General features: G+C 41.7%; 1 protein-coding gene across 2 annotated transcripts in view; it reads left to right on the forward strand.

Annotated features, from left to right (window-relative positions):
* The first annotated feature begins 3,288 nt into the window (after positions 1 to 3,288).
* Positions 3,289 to 20,168, forward strand: part of larp1 (La ribonucleoprotein 1, translational regulator) — a 43,232-nt gene continuing 26,352 nt past the window's right edge. For both annotated transcript variants that reach the window (XM_070917097.1, XM_070917098.1), the window contains exon 1: positions 3,289 to 3,676. In XM_070917097.1, the coding sequence (XP_070773198.1) occupies positions 3,289 to 3,676 (388 nt within the window). The remainder of the gene's footprint in view (positions 3,677 to 20,168) is intronic.

Consider the following 20,168-nt stretch of genomic DNA (forward strand, 5'->3'; position numbering starts at 1 on the left):
TCATACCGTAGCTAAACAGTGCTGGATAAACCTGGGTCAGCATCAGAGCCAGCGCATGTTGATCCATTCATGAACTAACAGAAAACAGGCCCTTTTTCCAGGGCCGCTGTCGGTGTGTAAAGCTTAACAGACTCACCATCTAATATTTGATGCTTTGGCTTTATATCTAAAACAACTGAGTAAATTGAATGTGCAGAGAACATGGGCTATTTTGTGCTGGATATTTTTTTATTACAAGTGAACCCCACTTGTGTCTCTGGAAGTCCACACATGTTGGAGGGAATTTAAAGGCCTCACTATGCTTCAGACAAAGTGTGTGGTGGATCATATACCAGCATCAGATAGCCCCTTCCCCTCCCACCTTTAGGACAATTTTTCAACTTTTCACCGACAATCACATCCACTTCAAGCAGCGACTGAACCGGTGTGTGGAGGTGTGGAAGTAAGCAGGATTTGAACTTTTCTCTTAAGCTCTTTTTTCATTCTTTACACAACTACTTCCATCACTCTTCATGTGCACACCGAGTGCAACACCGTTATCTCCATTTGTAGGATTCACCATGTCTCACTCCTCTTTATCATGACAGGCTTTTCACATCACCTTCAAGTGTGGCCATTCAGAACAAGCAATAACACTTTTGCCTTAAGACATGGTCGGACGACGCTTTTTACGATGTAGTTTGTTTGAAGCATACTGAACCCTTAACATCTACAACTAGATCAGCCGCCCTGAGGCTATATCAGCTCTTCAGGCAGCCAATCCTCCAATCAACACTTGATAAGCTCAGGTAAGAAGACAGTAAGAATTTACTGTGCATGTACAAACATGATTTCCATGTTTTTACTTGAATTAAAGGCTTTAAGGGGTTCTGAAGTGACATACCAAAACAGTAACAAATTAGCCTAGCCTAGCCTTAAGAAAATAAATGAATGAACATAATTCTCCATAGTTCAACTGGCTGGTTTCATTTGACAGTAGCAGCCTGTACCGATGATGTCTGTTCAGAAAAGGTCATCAGCACAATCCCTGCATCTGTATATGACATGGAAAGATCGTGAATGACTGGAGGGTTAAAAACAGCTGCAACATTAGTGATGCTTACACATGAATGCATCACCCTGAAATGAGCCATTCTGCTTTAAAAGTACTTTTAAGTTCTGTACTTTAAGTGTATTTTGATGTCATTGCTTATGTAGGCCTACTTTTACTGTGTAAGTGAGATTCTGACTGCAGGATTTTTCCTTGTAAGTATTTTTACACGGTGGTATTTCTATTTTTACTTAAGTAAAAGAGCTGAGTACTTCTTCCACCACTGACAAAAAAAAGCAATAGCGGCTGTAAAGGCACAGTTAACTTAAGTGAAGCTTCATTTCATTTTCATTCAACAGAAACCATAACCCCCCCCCCACACACACACACACTTGAGTATCAAATAGCACACGTTAAATCTGATTTATGGCTATTATATAATCTACCACACGGACTAAAACAGGCCCTTTAATGTTGAGCCACACGTCGGATGTCACTACACACGGCCTCACTCACACGATCCAACGTAACAGAAACTGACTCAACACAGACATAAACTTAACATCCTAGTCTGTTTTGGTGAAATTATAATTATATAAAGCTTCCGGAAAAAATGCTCAAATACACTGGAAAACTGGATTCAGACCGTGATCTCACACGTGCAGCTCCTGTATGGACACGTGTGTAGCGTGTAGGAGCAGTGAAGAGGGGTTTAGGTGCATTTCCCCACCTTCTTTTACGGATTTTAGTAAACAGACTAACATAAAATACACGAGTGAGGGACAAACAAATGTCATGGCAACATCACAAGCTTTTATAACCTGGTAGTTACTGTAAAAACCTTTGTTTTGGACGCATATTTAATGAGGCAACGGTGATTTGCGGACGCGTCTAGAGGGCGAGACTGACGTCATCCAGGACTACGCGCTGCGTTCAAGTTTGTCGGAAAAATGTCTTACAACTGTTTGTGTTGATATTTTACTGTTATTTGAGCCGTTTTACATGGTTCCTCACAACACTTGTATTTAGTATATTGCATGCATTGTCCCTCATACATACATATAATAATAAGTAATATATTATTCAGAGTAACTTTACTTGTGATACTTAAAGTATACTTTGCTGTAAATACTTCTGTACATTTATTTAAGTAAAATGTTGAGTTCTTTTTCTTAATGGAGTATTTTTACTTTTAGTTTCGTAAAGGATCTGAATACGACCACTGGTTACTGGTGTAAAGTTAAATGTAATGTGTTAGAGAACAGGCAGCAAATATGATGAATGTGTAACTAACTATTAAGGTTTGATATCATGACTGATTGTGGATAGTCTTCTTGTCATGTGTTACAGTGATAGGCTTACGGCCATTTTATGTAGACCTTTGTGTATCTGACTGGCTCCTCCTCCCCGAGACAAAGAAAGCTATAATCTAATCAAATCCAACAACTGGTAAAATTTTGGTTTTCTGAAACCCAAGTTGCTGTGATCGTGTGACATGTAGAGGACAGTGAGGGGATAACTTTATTTCATTCTTTTGGTCCATAAGTTATTCATATAAGTTTATAGGAATGCTGTGTGGCAGTTAATATTACACATTTTAATGTAATCTTTAAGATGATGGTTTGCATTTTAATTCAAACTTTTACTGACAGCAGTTGTAGTTTATATATTAGAATATATGACAAAAGGATGCATTAAAACATGCTTGCAACGCAATACTGGGTTGGTTAATTTCTCTTTTAAATACTAAATTAAACAGCTAACTTAGTATAAAAAGTATTCTTTATCCATGTTATGTGTCTTTTGCTAAAAGCACTTGAATGCGCCCGACAAAGAGGCATTTTGCTTAATTTCCGAAATTGAAAATTAAGAGGTTTTAGGCGAGGAAGCACATGAAAGCAGCATCTCGACCTGACCCAAAAAGCGCGCTCCCGGCTTTACGTGGCTACTCCCCCTCTACGTCGTGCGTGCGCGTACCCCTCTATCGCGTGGTGGGGATCATCCATATTGCTGCTAGTGGAGGAGTTAAGGTTGTAATCCGGAGAGGCCCTCGGACACGTTTCTTTATTTTTTTTTACATGTTTTAATCAAGTGCGGACTACTCTGCGTCTTAGACTGAAGATCTTTTGGTCTAGGAGCGACAGAGGAGCGGCAGACTCCGCGGAACAACTTCACATTTCCTTGAAATTGAAGGCGAATTCGGGCCGGGGGGGGGAGGACTGGTAATCCTGAGGGGGGAAGAAAGACGGCGGTGGGAAATGGCCACTCAGGTGGAGACTCTCCTGCCCGGCAACCCGCTTGCCAAAGCGGAGGAGCACGGTAAAGTGATCCGCGGTGAGCCGGAGGAAGAGGAGGGCGGCCGGGGCGACGGGGCCAAGCGGCAGACGGGTGTCGCCGACCAGGGGAGCAGCAGCGGCAGCAGCAGCCCCGGGCAGGGAGGGACCCCCGGTACGGAGGAACAAACCTCCAAACAGGCGACAGAGGAGGGCAAAGGGGGTTGTGACAGCGACGACAAGCAAAACGAGGAAGGTGTTAAAAGCGGCAACAGAAAGGAGTTTACTGAAGCTCCCCCGCCCAAGGTGAACCCGTGGACTAGGAAAATGAATGCGGTGACCGTGGTCAGCGTGAATGGACAAGCACACCACGGTTTGTACCCTCCCTACATGTTGATTTTACTGGCTGTCAGTAATGTGTTGGTGTCTGTCCGTCCAGGTGTGGTCACACGGGGTGGCCGAGATGCTGTCACGGGGGTCAGATAGCATTTATTGCACAGAAAAGAGCCATTTGAGTGTATAAACAAGCCCCCTGTCTGTAGTCGCCCTCTTGTTGCTCCCTGCAAGCTGGTTATATTTGGAGCACTCCTAGTGAAGGCTATTCTTGGGGGCTCAGGACCCATGGGTGGCTGATTGCACAAGGGATCACACCCTTAAAAAAAAAAAAAGTTAAAATGCTTCAAAACGCCCCAATGATTCCTCATAGAAGTCAGTGTTGAACCCCTTTTTTAAGCATTATTAACTTTGGTGTATTTAAAATTAAATGCTGTTATTTCTGCTTCTCCTTAATCATAATTTGAAGAGTTTAAAGAGATAAAAGAAACAACATGGACACGTTGTGTTGTCATGCTGGCTGTGAAGTTGCTGTGCTTGTGCCATCACACCAGATATTTTAGTGGAGCAAGTTTTGGTGTTTTTTTTCTGGTATTTTTTTTTTTAGGGGGGGCATCTTAATTCTAGCAGTGTCACCGTGCATGCTGACTGTAGTGACTTTAAACTTTCAAGTTAGGAGAAGACAGTAGTCAGGAATGTCCTGCTTCATCACCATGTCCACCCTCCCCTTGTGTGCCTCATCTGCTGCCACCCAGCCAGTCAAACCTTAGCTGACACACTCCCTATCACTGGCCAAATATTTAAACCAGTGGTTACTACGGTTTACACGTTTGTTTTGCGGCAGGTTTCGGCATACAGCCACGCCAGACATTAATGAGGCATCCGCCCATGTCTCGCATTGCATCAATTAGCAGAAAAGCCACGAGCTTGGCCGGCGGTGTAGCTGCTTAGCCAGCTAACAATAGCACACAGACTCTCCTTTGGCCTAGCGCGACGTCAAGCCCTTCCCACTCAGATGTTAGCTTAGCTTCCATGTTGCTCCTGTTCATTCCCAGTCACCATGTGTAAAATAATGTCAGCTTTTAATCTTTCTAACGATCGATTCTCGACACTGAAACACGACCCATCACGAAACACCTGCTTGTTTAATCTCTAATAAAGGAGCAGGTTTGTTATGAGACATCACGTGCTCACTCCACGTGTTCCCCGAGAGAAAGGCATGGGCGCAGCTAGCTAACTAGCTAGCTAGTCAGCTGGCTAACTGCGTCGGTTCGGTGCAAACCCAGAGGCCAGACATCAATTTGAATTTGTCATATGTGAGACAGTCTGGTTGTTTTGTGGTTAATAACCCGGTTGTCATGTCGTGTGTCTGTTGTCAGCTTAAACCGGCTCCTTGCCTGCTTGTCCACCCAGCTAGCTATCGTTATCATTGAAGCTAAAAGGCGAGAGTCATCATGGCTTCTGCATGACCGCAGACTGGTCCGGGTTTAAAACTGAACATACACATAAGAGTTTTCTCAATTTAAGGGCTGGTCGCCATAATCGAAGCCACATTAATCTATTGTGTGGAGTGATTATTGGTGATGCACAAGGACACGGCTCCCTTCTCTCTCTGTGTCAAGGCAACGTGGTGTTCTTGCCTCACAGCCATGTGTGCAGTCACAGTCATCATGGTTCAGACTGCTGCCGGTCAGCAGTGTGTGTGTGTGTTGTCTTTTTGTTTACAAGCTGGTTTGTTTGCTTTACTGAAGCATGTGTAAACTAATGGTAGACTTTAGATTCAGGTTGCAGCGTGTACAGCTTGTACCCTGGATCTGGAGCAGTCTGGGTGGGTTGGATGGATGTGCTCTGAAAGCTGTCACATCAGCAAGTAAACCTGGGTGGCTGCCAGAGGTTGAGATAACCAGGCTGTAGTGTGCCTTCTTTTATGTTGCATTCAAAGACCAAATTTGGTTGGATGCTAATTGTAAGCTGGGTTGTCTTTTATATGTTTTAGAGGTGTGTGTTTTACTTTCTTGTGAACTGGTAATACAAAGCCATGTTTACTTGGGATTTGTCATCACAGGTTGTGTGTGTGTTTGACATGTGAGCAGTTGAAACTGAATTTCCCTTCTCAGATTGTTTTAATAATTTGTGGAGTCATGAAGAGGTAAAACTATGCACTATTTAGGCAATAAACAAATATGCGTGGCTGTATCATGAGGAAATAGTAGTGTGTGAAGTGTAGCCTAAAATGTAGCAATGTTTGAAAGTCTGACTGTGTTTTAAAGGTATTTTCTGAAGATGATGGCATCCTCTGTAAACTTTGTGTCCTACAACGTTTAATTATGGTCAACATTAGTCTTTTTAACCGACAGAAGGCTCTCTAATCGGTCATGTGTACTCTGTGTGTCCTTGAACAAGATCCTGGACTCCTGTCCTGGATACGAGCTGAAAATGTGTTTCCACGGCCCAGGCAGCTTGTTTTAGGATCACAGGGCGAGTGTGTTACTGTATGTGACTTTAATTTGTGGAAAGAGATGGGTGGATTTTGATTCAGAATAACCAACACTTCACTGGCGCCTCAGGCATGCCGCTACTGACTGGGTTTACTGTTGATTGTTGAGGAAATATTTTAGCCTAAAGGATACAGTGAGATAAGAGTTGGTTTTATATTCTGTAACTGGATAGGATGGAACTAGCAGAACGTTCACCTTTAACTTAACACAGAACATACAGTATTAGTAAGACATGGTGTGTAGTGTATATAATCTGACAGCACAACATAAAATCTGTAGTACATCCAGCCATCGCCATCCAACCCAGTCATCAGTGGTTAAAACATACCATCACCACCCCCCATTAGTGTTATCGAAGACTGATCATCAGCTGACTCCTCATGAGCATTTAACAGTTCGATGTCGTGAAATAAAGTTTCGCCCCTGTTAGACCTGGTCTTTGATACTCTGAATCTCCGTCCAGTGGGGAGAAACTCAAACTCTCCACACAGCGGTCAGAGAGGACATTATCATCGGAAATTATTTGAGCCTTTGAAAATGTGAGACGGTTTAAAATTATTGATTTTATTTTTTTTAGGCCACTATGTGATGCTGCATGAGCTCGTCACCTGTTTTAGCTTCAGAGAGAGTAGACTCAGCAATTTTTGGCTGCTAGTTATATTATTATGATATGAGTTGACTTGCCTGTTTCGCTTAGCACAGAGTTCAGTCTGATTGAACTTTGACATGCGAAATGAAAAGACTCCCCAGCCAATTTACGAGAGGGGATAAGCGCGACGCGTCATTCTGGGAATATTGATTTGTTTTATAAATGACGCAAGAAGCAGATATGGAGGAATACTGCAGGGAGAGCAAGGGATGTGGCAGAGGTTAGTGACAGTAAAGTGATAAGAAGCTGTCTAATTTACGGCTTGCTGTCGTTAGCCCTGCTTTCCTCGCTAGCTACTGCAGCTTACGCTTACAACCATGCCCACACTATTTCTTGTCTTCCTGCCTTTCGCCACACCATGTGTCTAAATTTCAGCTGGTGAAATCCTGTCTGATCGCACCGTTATTAGGGCAGGTAGAACTTTTAGCGTTGAAGCTGGTCTTACATTTACATTTCCGGCTTTTAGCAGAATCACTGCTCAGTTTGTGATAGGTCATGTGACACAGTTTGTGCAGCGGTGAAGATGTGTTGTCGACAGTATGTTGTTTCTTATGTTTTCCTGAATGTTGGAATTTGTTGCAAAGATGCCAACAAAGGCAATGTAGAGCAGCTGAACAAAAACAGTAATGGTAAGGCAAACATTCATCACCGATTATTTCCCAAACAAGTAGGCTCAGTCCCTCCTGAACAGTGTGATGTTGATGTGTGTGATGATCAGTGCATTTTGGCCCCCGAGGGAGTTAATGGTGAATTAGTGATTAATGCTAGCAGTGGTGTTGCCACAGAACAGGAGTACCAGTGTCTTTTTTTTTTTTTTTATAAGCAGACCGTCTCTGCTTACATTTTTTCCCCCATGTCCTTAAATATTATATTTAATTAATTCAGTTAAATTGTGAAAGCATTCGTTTTAAGCTGATTCTCACAGCATCTTTTGGTGGTAGCAAAATTCAGTTTGCTGCAAACGAAGACGTACTGAGTAAAAAATGGCAAAATTGACAGTTCAGAGCACAAAATTATAACTACCAGCAAACTGTAGCCCCTTTTGAAGAAGCACCTGTTGCTGCTAACTGACAGTAATGCCGTGTTCAGACTGAAAATAGTCCCAAATCCAAAAGAATTGCAAGGGGCTGCGCTGGTGTGTTGCTACAGGTACCAATGAGAAGATGAGGGTGAACCAGGAAATCAAGTGTGAAGGCTTCACAGATGCCAAGATATTGGACAGAATTAGAATTAGTGATCATGGCTGCAATGTAAACAGGAGAATGAGCAAAATAGTTTTGGACTCCGTTCATCTTGTCTGGACCTGTCAGGTTCAGGAAGCAGAACTCTAATGAATTTTGGCAATAATATGCTGCATGTGACAGTGTCATAGCTAAACTCAGCGGAGTGAAAATATCTAGAATATATTATTTTTAACACCAAAGTAGTCGGTGCAGTAGCACTCTTGCTATGTGGATGTTCAGCACACAGGCTTCCAGTTGATGGTTGTATGACGTTACTGTACCGCTTGATGAATTAGAGCATGTGGTGTTTCCTTTTATGCAGGACTGGAGCTCCTCTACATCCGCAGCATTGTGTAATGTAGCTCCTGTAAGCAGTACAGAAGATATGGCACATAAACACACTGAGCACAGATCTTTGTAGTCTTGAGAACTTGACCATGCTTAACGTAAAGGTTCCTGAATTTTGCTAAAAAAGAAACATTCAAGATTATAGCCCAACCAGTCATGTGGTGATGTTGGTGTCTTTTTGATTAGGGTCCCTTAGCAGAACTCAGTAAACTTAACTGCTCTCTGGTGTAGACTACCTCAATCTTTGAATACAGAGATATAGTAGTTGATATTGACGTTGGTGCGGGGTGGTACAGGTATTAAAACAATTCAGTGTGTTGTCTTTGGTGATTTTTATACAAGATGGCTGATTCAACTGATAGACGGAGATGATGTACACAAATGTCTTAGAGATAATGAACTCATAAATACAGTTGTTCTATTTGAGGTATCAAGGGCGAGGTACGGCCTTATTTAAAGTCAATTTTCTCTTTGCTGTTGTAAAGAATGCAGGCTGTAGCTGAGGTGTGACCCCCATGGTCAAGGAATCAGGAATGACTGGCAGGTCTGCCAAATGAATAAATGTAAATGTAGGTTCGGCTCGATGCATTAGCATTCCTTTAGCATGTGCAGGAACCTTAATTAACACTTGCAAATGCCTCTCTGTTTGAAAGGGACTGTTGAAAGAAACCTTTACACGTGACTTTTAGCTAGTTTACAAATGAACAACAGCTTCTGGTCTGTGAAGGGTAGATGACTTAAAATAAAAATGAGCAACAGCAGACAGGGAGTTGAGAATGTCTTGTAGGCACAGATGTAGGCACGAATTTATGTATTTGTCAACTGTAACTCCGTCTGTGGGCACCCATAAATGCAGGTCGGTGTATAAAGTTGTAATATAAAATACATACATAGGAGAAGTTATAATTGTTGACAAATACTGTACATGAAGACACTGTAAAACAATCATATCCTTATGGGGGGGGGGGGGGGGGGGGTTAAAGTGAAGTGTTACCATAATTTCCTCCACTGTGTGTATGGCTTTCTTGCCAGCTTTAATTAAGTTGTGTACTTGAAGGACTCTGAAGTTTCGAAAGCTGCCTGGGATTCCTGCAGCAGTTGTTTCCACGGCCGGGCTTCACAGAATCGGGGGCTGCTGTTTCATTAGCATGGGCGCCTCACTTGTCTCCTATACTTGTCCCTGCTCTGTGAATCTCGTCCTCTTTGTTGTGGCCGTGAAGAGGCAGACCCCCACCTTCCGTCATCAGACACCTTGGGGCTGTTTGTAGCCAGGGTTTTACGAGGTGTCGGGACCCGGCAAAGGTCACGAACCTGGAAGGAGTGCTGGCGCATGGGTAAAGTGGAACTACTGTTGCAGGACAGACTGCCACCGCTGCCACTGCTTCTTCTGAATGAGCTCAGCTGATTGGTCAGCCCCTTTTTATTTTTAAAACGGTTCAATTCATTGGTCCTATGGATCATCTACACCATTTATTTTTTCGTCTTTTATGCATCTGTTGGTCTTATAACTTATTTTTCAGAGTAATATTATAATGCAAAACAATAGTATGTATAGATGAATTATTTCTGTAAAAGTTAACTTAAAACACACAACAGACCACTGGTAGGTCAGTCAGTACAGACCAAAGATCCCAAAGTTTCCAAAGATCCCAAATATGTCAGGCTGAAGTTTGAGGAATTGTGTCTAAAATGATGCACAAGATGTGTAGAATATATGATGGGATGGTGCAGCCATAAAAAAAACATGGGTTTTCTTGGGTTTAAATATTTTTTGGTAATGAAAGTAATTGTCAATTGCAGCCGTAGATGTTACAGAATTGGAAATGGAAATATATCAAAATCATGATACATGAATGAGGGTACATATTAGTTTTGAAGGCATTCCTCCTTGACTTGAAGCTGCACGCTCTGGAGTGGAAATGCTAAGCTAGCAGCAGCCCAATGTTTATTGTACTCACTCTACTCGAGCTGCTTTATCTATCTCATAGTTGTGTCTGGACTCGACGATAGCGGCACGTCCCTCTGTTGGGGCTTGACAGCGCAGGCATCGGATCAGGGTGTGGACCGTTTGCATCTAGGATGTGTCCAGTTAGTGGCGTATAAAAATTTGACTAAGCTCCTGTAGCCCAAGGCCTCAAGTCATGAGTCCAGTGGGATTTACTTTAGTTTTTTTTTATGAAAATGTAAATATACTAAATATGGTGGGAGAGAAACGTGACAGATTTTAATGTGGTTAGTGTCTAATACTGCTCTCCAGACTTTGTTGGTGTAATGACCTGCGCACTGAAAGGAGTAGCAGATGAGTCATTGCCAACCAGAAATAAATTAGCTGCGGCTTGTTGACCAGTTAGCGGTAGCTGGTATTTGTCTTCTTTCATAAAAGAGGTTATCAGAGTAAATTGAGGATTCTAGGAAATCTTAAAAACATGTCACATGAAGTTCTGAAAGCCAGGCAGGACAAGACAGTAACTGTTAATTTTGAACAAAATAAAATGCCTCACAGTTTAATCCTCGGTGCTTGTGTGTGATGTGTGCTCTGCTTTGTTGTTCTTGCAGTCATGCAATGGTTTTTAATCAGTGTGAAAAGCAAAAAGCTGCAGTGTCAACTTTGACCCTTTTTTTCCAAGGACAAGGTGTGTAGCTGGCTGTCACTGCGCTGTGCTGCTCTACTGGAGCCTCACTGCAGTCAACTGCATCAACCTGCACTGGTGTGTTCCTGTGTGGTGGCCGGGCTGACTGCAGCCAATCTGTGGCGGTCTCCCGCCCCAAACCAAGCCATGTGAGCAAAACTGTGTTGTGACTAAAGAGAAAGTTGTGTTTAATAGTCTCTCAGTTCTTCTGTAGATTGTAACTGAATCTCTGGTTTGGAGTTCAGTTTCACTCCTGCGTTTCTTTTCGTACTCTCCAATATCAGCTTCTACTTTCACTTAGCAGAACATTGTTAGCAGTGCTTCGTCTTCAAAAACAATTGGTCTACATAACGAGATATGGACATTTTCAGCACTGTTGTCAGTGTTAGACAGCCATGTTGGCCTGTGGATAACCATTCGCGCTGTGCTAGCATGGCTTGAAGGGTCAGCACGCTGGAGCTGAAATGTGTTTTGAAACAGTCGAAAACAAAAAAAGCATCGCAAAATACATTTTAGAATTCATCCAGGAAATTTGGATGTAAAGCTTAACAATTTGAGTTCAGCATCAATGCAGATGTCAGGTGAGATTTATGGTCCCTCTCTTGTTACATGACCCGGGTTTCACACGTGTGCGTCTCTGCACTGGTTCTTACTGCGGCTCAGTGTACGCAGGGAGACGCCTCTGCTGTCTGAGCTTTTTACTCTGCAAGAGGTGATGTCACCACACTGACCATGTGACGCCGAGGAGAGTCTCTGACGTGTGTGTGTGTGTGTGTGTGTGTGTGTGTGTGTGTGTGTTGGGCAGGCAGGCGGTCTGCCGGCTTACGCTCTGACCGCCGTTTCCTCCATATTTGGTTCTTGCAGACAGGCTTCCCTCCTGTGTCGTCACTGCGCGCTGCTGTGCATGTAAGACCATCTGTGGACAAAGCTTCACACTGATTAAACGTTACTTTTTTGTTTTTGTCTGTGAGAACTGACTAACCATTAAATGTGATTATCTCACCTCCTCGTTCAGTTCCTGTTTCCCTGCACGGAGCACTTACAAAATAAGACATCTTAGCTGTCTTCACCCTTTTGGGAGCCGTGTGTGTCTCAGCATTCGTCTCGCCCGTGTTTCTCATTTCATTCAGAGAGAAATTTGAAACTGCCTTGAAATTCAAATGTGTGTGTTTACAACAAGGGTTTTCTCTGTTTGACCCAGCCTTCTGTGGATGTTTTGTTGAATTTCGTCTTGTGAGGAAGATGTCAGAGTTCTGCTTCCTCCCCCCATAACTTGCCATAGTAACTCGGAAATCCCAGAATACAAGCCTCTCCCTGAATAAGTAAATCTTTCAAATACAATATGACCTCAGAATGATGATACAATACATGTGGGAGCTGAAAAAAAACCACATGCCACAGCCAACAAAAAGTCCCAGCATCTGGCTGAGGACTGGGCCTGTTTCCCAACACCACCACTGTGTTTATCTAAGACTGCAGAGCCGACGTGGCATAAAGTTTATTTATAGGATTAACCAGCGATACCCTGTGGGCTTTGGAGCAGGTATTGTCACTGGTGTGTGTGCTGCAGCACCCATGGGAATTTGTCTTTGGACTCCACCTGAGGTGTGTGCTCTGTTGTGAGTTTCTGAGAAATGAGAGGAGGACTGTGTCCGCTGGGGGTGGAGAAACTGGAGATGATACTAATTGGAAAGAAAGAGGATATCTGACAAAGAGCTGCTGTTTTAATCTAAAGTAACAGGAAGCAGTAAAGACTTTTGCAAAATGACCACACATGGAGCCTACAAAAGTGAATGAATTGAACTAACAGTATTGGACAGACAGGGAGAGGTAATGGTGATCCGGCAGGGGTTGGCTGTGGCTAATGTTAATGGTAGCCTCGGGGCAGTTGGGCGCGCACACAGCAGGCTGCAACAGCTGGCTGTGAGTGCTGTGAGGAAAGACAAAGGGAATAAACAACTGAGAGAGAAAGAAGACGGTGAAATGAGAGTGAATTGTGAGAAGAGGTGGAGGAACTGACAGAGAGGAGAGGGTGATGATGGAGTCACTACATACTAGTACATGTGTGACATTTTCCTCCCACTCAACAAAACCCAGGTGGCTAGCACTTTGGCTCATAAAACACAGTATAGAAGCCGCTTAGGAGCCTGTGTTGAATGGTGTAGGCTAGCAGTTTCCCCCCTTCCTTCCAGTCTTTTTGCTAAGCTAGGCAAAACACATCTGGCACTTGGATATCAGTTTCATCTGTGTGTTAAGTAGATCTATCTTCTCATCCAACTCCTGATATTTCCTAAAAGATCAAACTCTTCCTTTTATGATTGTAGTATTCACTCCTTTACTGGTGGTGCATCAGTTGAATTCCCATCTGATCTCATCAGTGCTTGCTTGGTGAACCAAACACAACATACAGTTACATATACATTATTTCAAAATATTGTGTAGACCGTAAACAAAATCAAAACACATTTAATTATGCTCACAAACAAATTTTTATTGCCTTTAATTTGTATTTTGTTTGAGATTCTGACACAAAGTTGGTGTTAAGTTGCACTGATGTGGCCCAAGTGGGTGCTGCATTGTAGGTGTGTTGGTACACTGCTGTTTTGTCTGTGTGTCGGGTCAGATTTCAGGCCCAGCTCACTTCTGTTTTGTTTATTCAAAATTGCACTGGAGCGATACAGTTACAGGTCAAACAAGGTAGCCACACTTGTTAGTGATTGCAGGTCTCGGGGGAAACTGTTTTTGATAAAAATATTTAGCCTTTCCTCTCCTCGTCATGCTGAGAGTTTGTCATACGGTGATCAGTGTTTAATGCTCTTGTTATGGATGTTTTGTGGTCAGGCAGCAGGAGCTTTAACAGCTTCAACATATTGTATTTTGTGATTTGATTGCATACATTAATGATTTCCATATCAGCACAGTGTTTCTTCCTCCTCCTTGACTCATTTTGTTCTCATTTGCTGATGCGACGTGAGGATAAATCAGGAGCACTTGGTTTGATGAAACTGATCTCCCTGCTAATGCAAATACAGTGAATTCATCAGCACTCCTGTTGTTCCCTCCTCCTCCATATGTTTCTATGATATTTACCCATGTGTCTGTAACGCACACACCTGACCTGTCCTTGAGTTTTAGAGAATATAACACTCTTATCAACGCTCTTGTACAGTTAAGCACATAACGGTGCGATAACACGCAGCCTTCACTCCTACCTGTCAAGTCAGACTGTTCTCAAGGTGATTTCACGCTTTTAGCTCAGTTTTGAGCAAATAACCCCTTCAAACTAAAAGCCCCACAAACTAAAGATCAGCAGCAAAGATTTGGGGGACTAAAAGTTCATTTTTAAGCATTTATTGTGGTTTGTATGTGATCTGAAGAATCGTGAAGATAGTTTGGTTTGAGACATAATGTACTTTGTAATTTACTGATTTCCAAATGTGATATTTTAATTTAGTAATGTCTGCAAAATGGTGAGTAGAGGCTGTTTTGTCTATTTTACTAGTCACAAAATTAGCAGCAATTAAAATTTTCAATATATATTTTTATCGCTTTTTAAACTTGTGTGATTCTGTATAAAATGGGAATAACTTGACTTTTTATCTTGCTGTTTTTTTTATAGTATTAGGAGGTCAGCTACATAACTTACATTTCAAACATAAATAACGTAGGAGATTCCCATTTCAAGTTCTTAAATTGATTATTAAAAATGATCAGGGCTTGTTTGCTGTACACAGGTGGTGGTGGTCTCTGTCTCTCAGTATTTCTTGTATGGAAGTTGAAGCCAGGGAGCAGGGACTTTGTTGGGGCACAAGAACTACTATAGCCAGGTTTCCACCCAAATGTATCACAAATTTGAACTGAATTGGCAAAAGAAAATGCGAGTGAATGTCTGTTTCCATCCACTACCGTTATGCGATTATTAGGAGTTGATTCATCGAGATAAGCTGTAGGTTATGTTACATTCTCCTCGTCGTTCCACACAGATGTGATGTTTTCATCGGTTCAGTGGAGCTGTGGAGATTATACGTTAAAGTGACATGCGTCATGTACGTCGCACTGCACTTAGTCACATCTTGCTTTTATAATTTCACCAACTTTTCTACCTCAGCCAAGTGTAAAAACCTTTTTTTGTGATATTTCAAGAGTTTTTTGGATTTCATACTCATATGTCCAGGGACCAAATCTGGAACTAGATTCCCGTGATTAAACTGCATGCTGAATTCCTAAATACCTTTTTTTTTATTATATAGTTGTCTTTTAGCCAGTCTAGTAACAAATTATACCAGCACTTTGCAGTAGGACATTCAATGAATCACTGTTTTCCTTTTAAAAATGTGTGAAATGTAGTAAATCTCTAACCGAAGTACTAAATAAAATAGAAAGGTCAAGGGATAATTCCTAGACTAAAAAGGCAAACTGCAATAAGTCAGTGCTTGTATGCCTTGAAAAAAGGTCCTGGAAGGCATTTAAAGCCCCAAAGAAGCCGACCTCTAGAAGAGAACGTCTCGACTGAATGCACTGCTGACTGTGTGACTGCCTGAAGAGCGGCAGCTTATAGTTTGGCAGACGTCCTCGCCCTGGGAGGCTCTCCTCTGACCTTAAACTATCATCTGATATCATCTGATATCAGATGATATGTGCTGAACACTGAGCAGCCCTGTGAGCGACCGTGAGTGATGACTTCATGCCCTTAGTGGGGGAATCGTAATGCACGGCTCAGCTGATCAGCAGAATGTAGCGGAGCTCGACAAACCTGCCGTTTATCATTGAACAATTACTGTTTGTCCACTCTTCGCAGTGGTTGACGGACTACAAAATTCAATTACGAGCCCGGTACAGTTTTTGGAAGCAGAAACCAGTCAGGTGGTGGTGTTGGCTTCACAGAAGTGGTTTGTAGCCAATGTGATTGTATGACCCTCCCAAAGACATAAACTACTTAACTGTGAATAACAATTATGTGGTCTGTAAAATGTCAGACTGTCCCCCTGCAGGTGTGTTGGACACGAGCCACAACTTTTTGTTTGTAGTGATTTTCACACATTTTATCTTGAAATGTCTTTGGGCACCCAAACGCTCCTCATGTTTATATTCTAAATACGTTCTAATTTATAAAATGTGCCTGCAGCGACTAAAAGTGATACACCGTATGATCTACAGCCATGTTAGCAGCTCTTTGAGATTTTACTTGGTTTACCATATTGGTATTTTGAGCTAAATGCTAACGTCAACATGCTAATATGCTATTTTAGTCTAGTTGAGCTAATAAAAATGAGATGTGTAAATGATTGTAGTGCACGAGGAAAAAGTATTAGTTAACTTGAAATGAACACAGAAGTAACTTTTTCAGGTCAAAGATTGGCTGACTTCACTTTAAGGAACCACTAGAAATACAAATAAGTGAAGGGAATAAACAGGCCTTTCAGTTTATATAGTAACTATTTTCCTCCTGACTGTTATCGGTCAGTCATGGTGACGAAGCAGAAAGACCTGAGTTAAGTGTTTCATAATCCCAACCCACTTCCTGTGAGAGGCATTCCAAAAAACCTTCAGAGGAAATCAGTACAGTGATAAACATTTTCTGGAAAGATCTGATGGTCACACTATAAATCAATCTTCCACCCAGTGTGTGTGTTTGCCTGTTAAACATGCTCTGTCATGCTCTATAAGCAGCATTGTGACAGTTTTGAGACTTTCAGACTGCTAATGTTAACACTTTTTGTTCAAACTAAGCAGATAAGAGCGGATAAATACTTGAGGAATTCATGCTGATTCCTTGACTTAATTTAGCACAAGGTTGTTGCCCGGGCCAAAGTTTCTATGTCAGGCTGCTGAGCGGAGACCAGGAGTTTTTATTGTTCCATGAAGTATGTGTTTGCATGGCCGAGATGTGGCTGTATGTTCACACTAACGTTGTAAACTCCTTGTAAAGAAGGTAATAAGAGGCTGAACAAATGCCTGTAATGCTTGGTTGAGAAGTTATCAGGTATTTTCTCTGCTAAGGAGGTTATGTTTTCTGTCCTGTTTGTTTGTTTGTTTGTTTGTTTGTTGAGACCTGGTCACACAAGAATGAGGCACAGTGAAATAAAAGTGCGTCCTCACAAAATATTTTGTAAGCTAACTGCTAACAAGCTAGCCAGACGGGACATGCTAGCACTAGTCATAGTCATAATAGCTCCCCGAGCTTTCTATATTCTCTGCTCTGTGCTGTTTACTCCTCCTGGCATTTTGTTCTCGGGATTGTTTCATTCAATTAAGAGTTATTCAAGTGGGATAAAAAACTCTCTCAGCCAACAAGCTTGCTCGGTTGCTAACGGTTTAAACAGCTTATTCAGCTTATTCAATTTATATTGTTGTTTTTGCTGTGAAATCGAGCTGTTTTTACATTCTGGTGTGACAAAATGTTTTGAGTAAAAAAAGTCTGAGGAACAAATTATCAGTTTTAAGGGATTTTTTTACTTTCCAAGACACACAAAAAACACTTTTTTTATGGTGAATTACTGCATTTATTTGGGTAAAGAAAGCTGGCACATGTATCCCATGATTCTCCATCATTTTATGTATTTTGATGCACGTGTGGAAATTAAAATGATAGCTGATAAACTTAATTAGTAACTGGCACATTAGTTTCTATTAGTCACCCACTCAGGTGGTTTTATGGTTTATCTTAATCTAGTTGGTGAAATAGTCACATGAACACAGGAGATGTTTGTAATCACTAGAAAAACTTCTAAACCCTTGTTGTGGTTGGAGGTCCAGGTCAGCTAAAGCTTGAGGGGTTTCTGCTGGTTAAAATTTAGGAAGACATTTATTCTGGGTCTTAATTCACCATTAGAAAATCTAACTTTATATAGGAACCTGATTCTGGGTTGAATCATCATGAGAAAACACTGCAGCTTCGATACTTTGGTTCGAGAAATCCTCTTGTTCCCGGCATTAGTGATTTTTGGCTGAATGGCAGGTTCACGTGATCACGTCATCAGCCATGATTAGGATAAGCAGCAAACTGTTGAAGCAACATTATGGCTGCTGAATGTGAGATGTTGAGTCAACCGCTGGAAACGGCACCAGGTTATAAGAAGCTTTTATTTAACGTTCAAATGTGGGCAGGTTAAGAAGTTAAACTGCCTGCTTCACAAGGCAAACATTTCAGTGCTTAAATATATAATGATTAAATATTGTATAGACCAAATTCAAGGGGAAGAGTACGGAGACATCTGCTTCTGCAGTAGATAAGTGGACAAGATGTGCAAACTATTAGGAGTTGACTGAAAGGCAAAATCTTTAATTGATGCGAATCATTTCATTAACTGTTAACATGAAAAACTCTTTCAATCTTCTGATCTTTGAACAAAATACTCTCTAGAGTTGCCTCAGTAGCCAATGCTTTTGTTGAAATTGGATATAATCTGCAAATAACTTGTCGTTAATGTCATTAAAGTATGTTGTTATTTAAAGGCAGGATAAGTTACAGATATTTAACTGTTGCTCTCCGGCTTTGAACCTTAGCTGTGATTAAGTTTTTCACGCTGTTTAGTACTCTTTCTCTGCTACCTAGTTACAGTTGCTGATAGTCAAACATGCTGTGGGAAGAACTTGTAGTCGTGTTAGATGATCATCATACTGAATTATGTAAGTATTTGTTGAACAGAACTATTTGTAATGATTAGGGACACCACACCCTCACCTCACTGTGGGCTCAGGTTGCATGATTGTTGTTGGATTTTATCTCCTCTTTGATTCTTCTTGGCACTTTATACTGTTCATGGTTTCTAGCTTAAATCGTGTTTTGGAAAAAACATTCCTGCCCTCCAAAGCTTGTGTTGAAAATCACCTGGAGGACACATGACTGTGACACAGTTTAGCAAACGAAATGAAGCAGCAAAGGTTATGACTGTAGTGTCAGGAAGCTTGAGTTAAATGAGTTGAACCATTTCTCAACTCCACCGCTCAGAATTAAATAAACAGTTTAAAGTTCAGAGGTTATGTAAGGTGATGTCAGTAAATGACACGTACAACTTTTCTGTGATACCAAAGGACACTTATAGACACGAGAGGCACAAGGCTCAGGTTTGCAGACTGGAGTTTGGTATCAAGAACTGGCTCTGAACTGGAATGTAGTCCAAATTTAAAGGGGAACACCCCCGATTTTAAGTCTGTTTACAGGTCTTGGGGAGTACTACTTCATATGTGGGGGGGGGGGGGGCAGCAGCAGCTCGAGGCTATATTAACCACTACTAGCATTACGCTCCCAAATCTCTAACCTGACTTGTCAGCGTTGTGGGCTGCATTGTGGGTAATGTAGGCACCAGGTTTGGACAAGGAAAAAAGACTGCGTGGAATAAAAAAGATGATATCTCTGGTTCTGCTACATTGATTTTTATCTGTCAACTGTTTGGACCTGCTGTGCGTCTCTCTATATTGCTGGTTACACATGTGTATAGTGTTAACAATATGGTGGACCAGAGCCAGCGCTGAAAAATATTGCTAAACTTCACAAGAGACAGAAGATGGATGTATGTAAATGTAATAACGGCTAAAGTAATTTCATGCAGGGAGCTGATGAAGCTTTTACTGTGGCTTTTTTTTTTATGTCCTCAGTTTTACTCAAAATGCCTCAGAATCAGCTCATGACAATGCATCCAGCAACAGCCAACATTCAGACGAGAGAATATAACATAACTTTTGTTTCTTTCCATGCCAACAATCCAAACATGAGATTCAAGAAGAGCCAGGGTTGATGAGCAGAATCAGTAAAACCTAAACCTTGTTGTTGAGTGCAGCATCTGTGCATGTGTGCATGTGCAGTGACTGTACCTTTCAGAGCCTTATTTTCTTCTGTACAGTGCTTCTTTCTGCCGAACCGACCTCACAGTGTGGTTGCACAGTCATGCTCTCTGCAAACGTGACCTCCAGTTGGTCACAGTAAGAAAACATACAGTGTAGATGCTGGACTTGCACTAATCTCCCTTACTGGCCCCAGCGCTCTTTCACTGGACTTCTCAACAGGGCTGAATACTGAAGGCAGCGATTATCTGGCCAGAAAAAGTTAAGACTCTGATCTATTTAACCCCATTACACCTCACGGATTTCGCCTATTATGATTTGTGTTGAGTTAATATAATGCTGGTTCGGCTTTGAAGTAAATGTCAAATCCAGTCAAGAAATTCAGGTTCTCCGTCAGTTT

The sequence above is a fragment of the Enoplosus armatus genome, chromosome 13 (assembly GCF_043641665.1).
Source record: "Enoplosus armatus isolate fEnoArm2 chromosome 13, fEnoArm2.hap1, whole genome shotgun sequence".
Lineage (NCBI taxonomy): Eukaryota > Metazoa > Chordata > Actinopteri > Centrarchiformes > Enoplosidae > Enoplosus > Enoplosus armatus.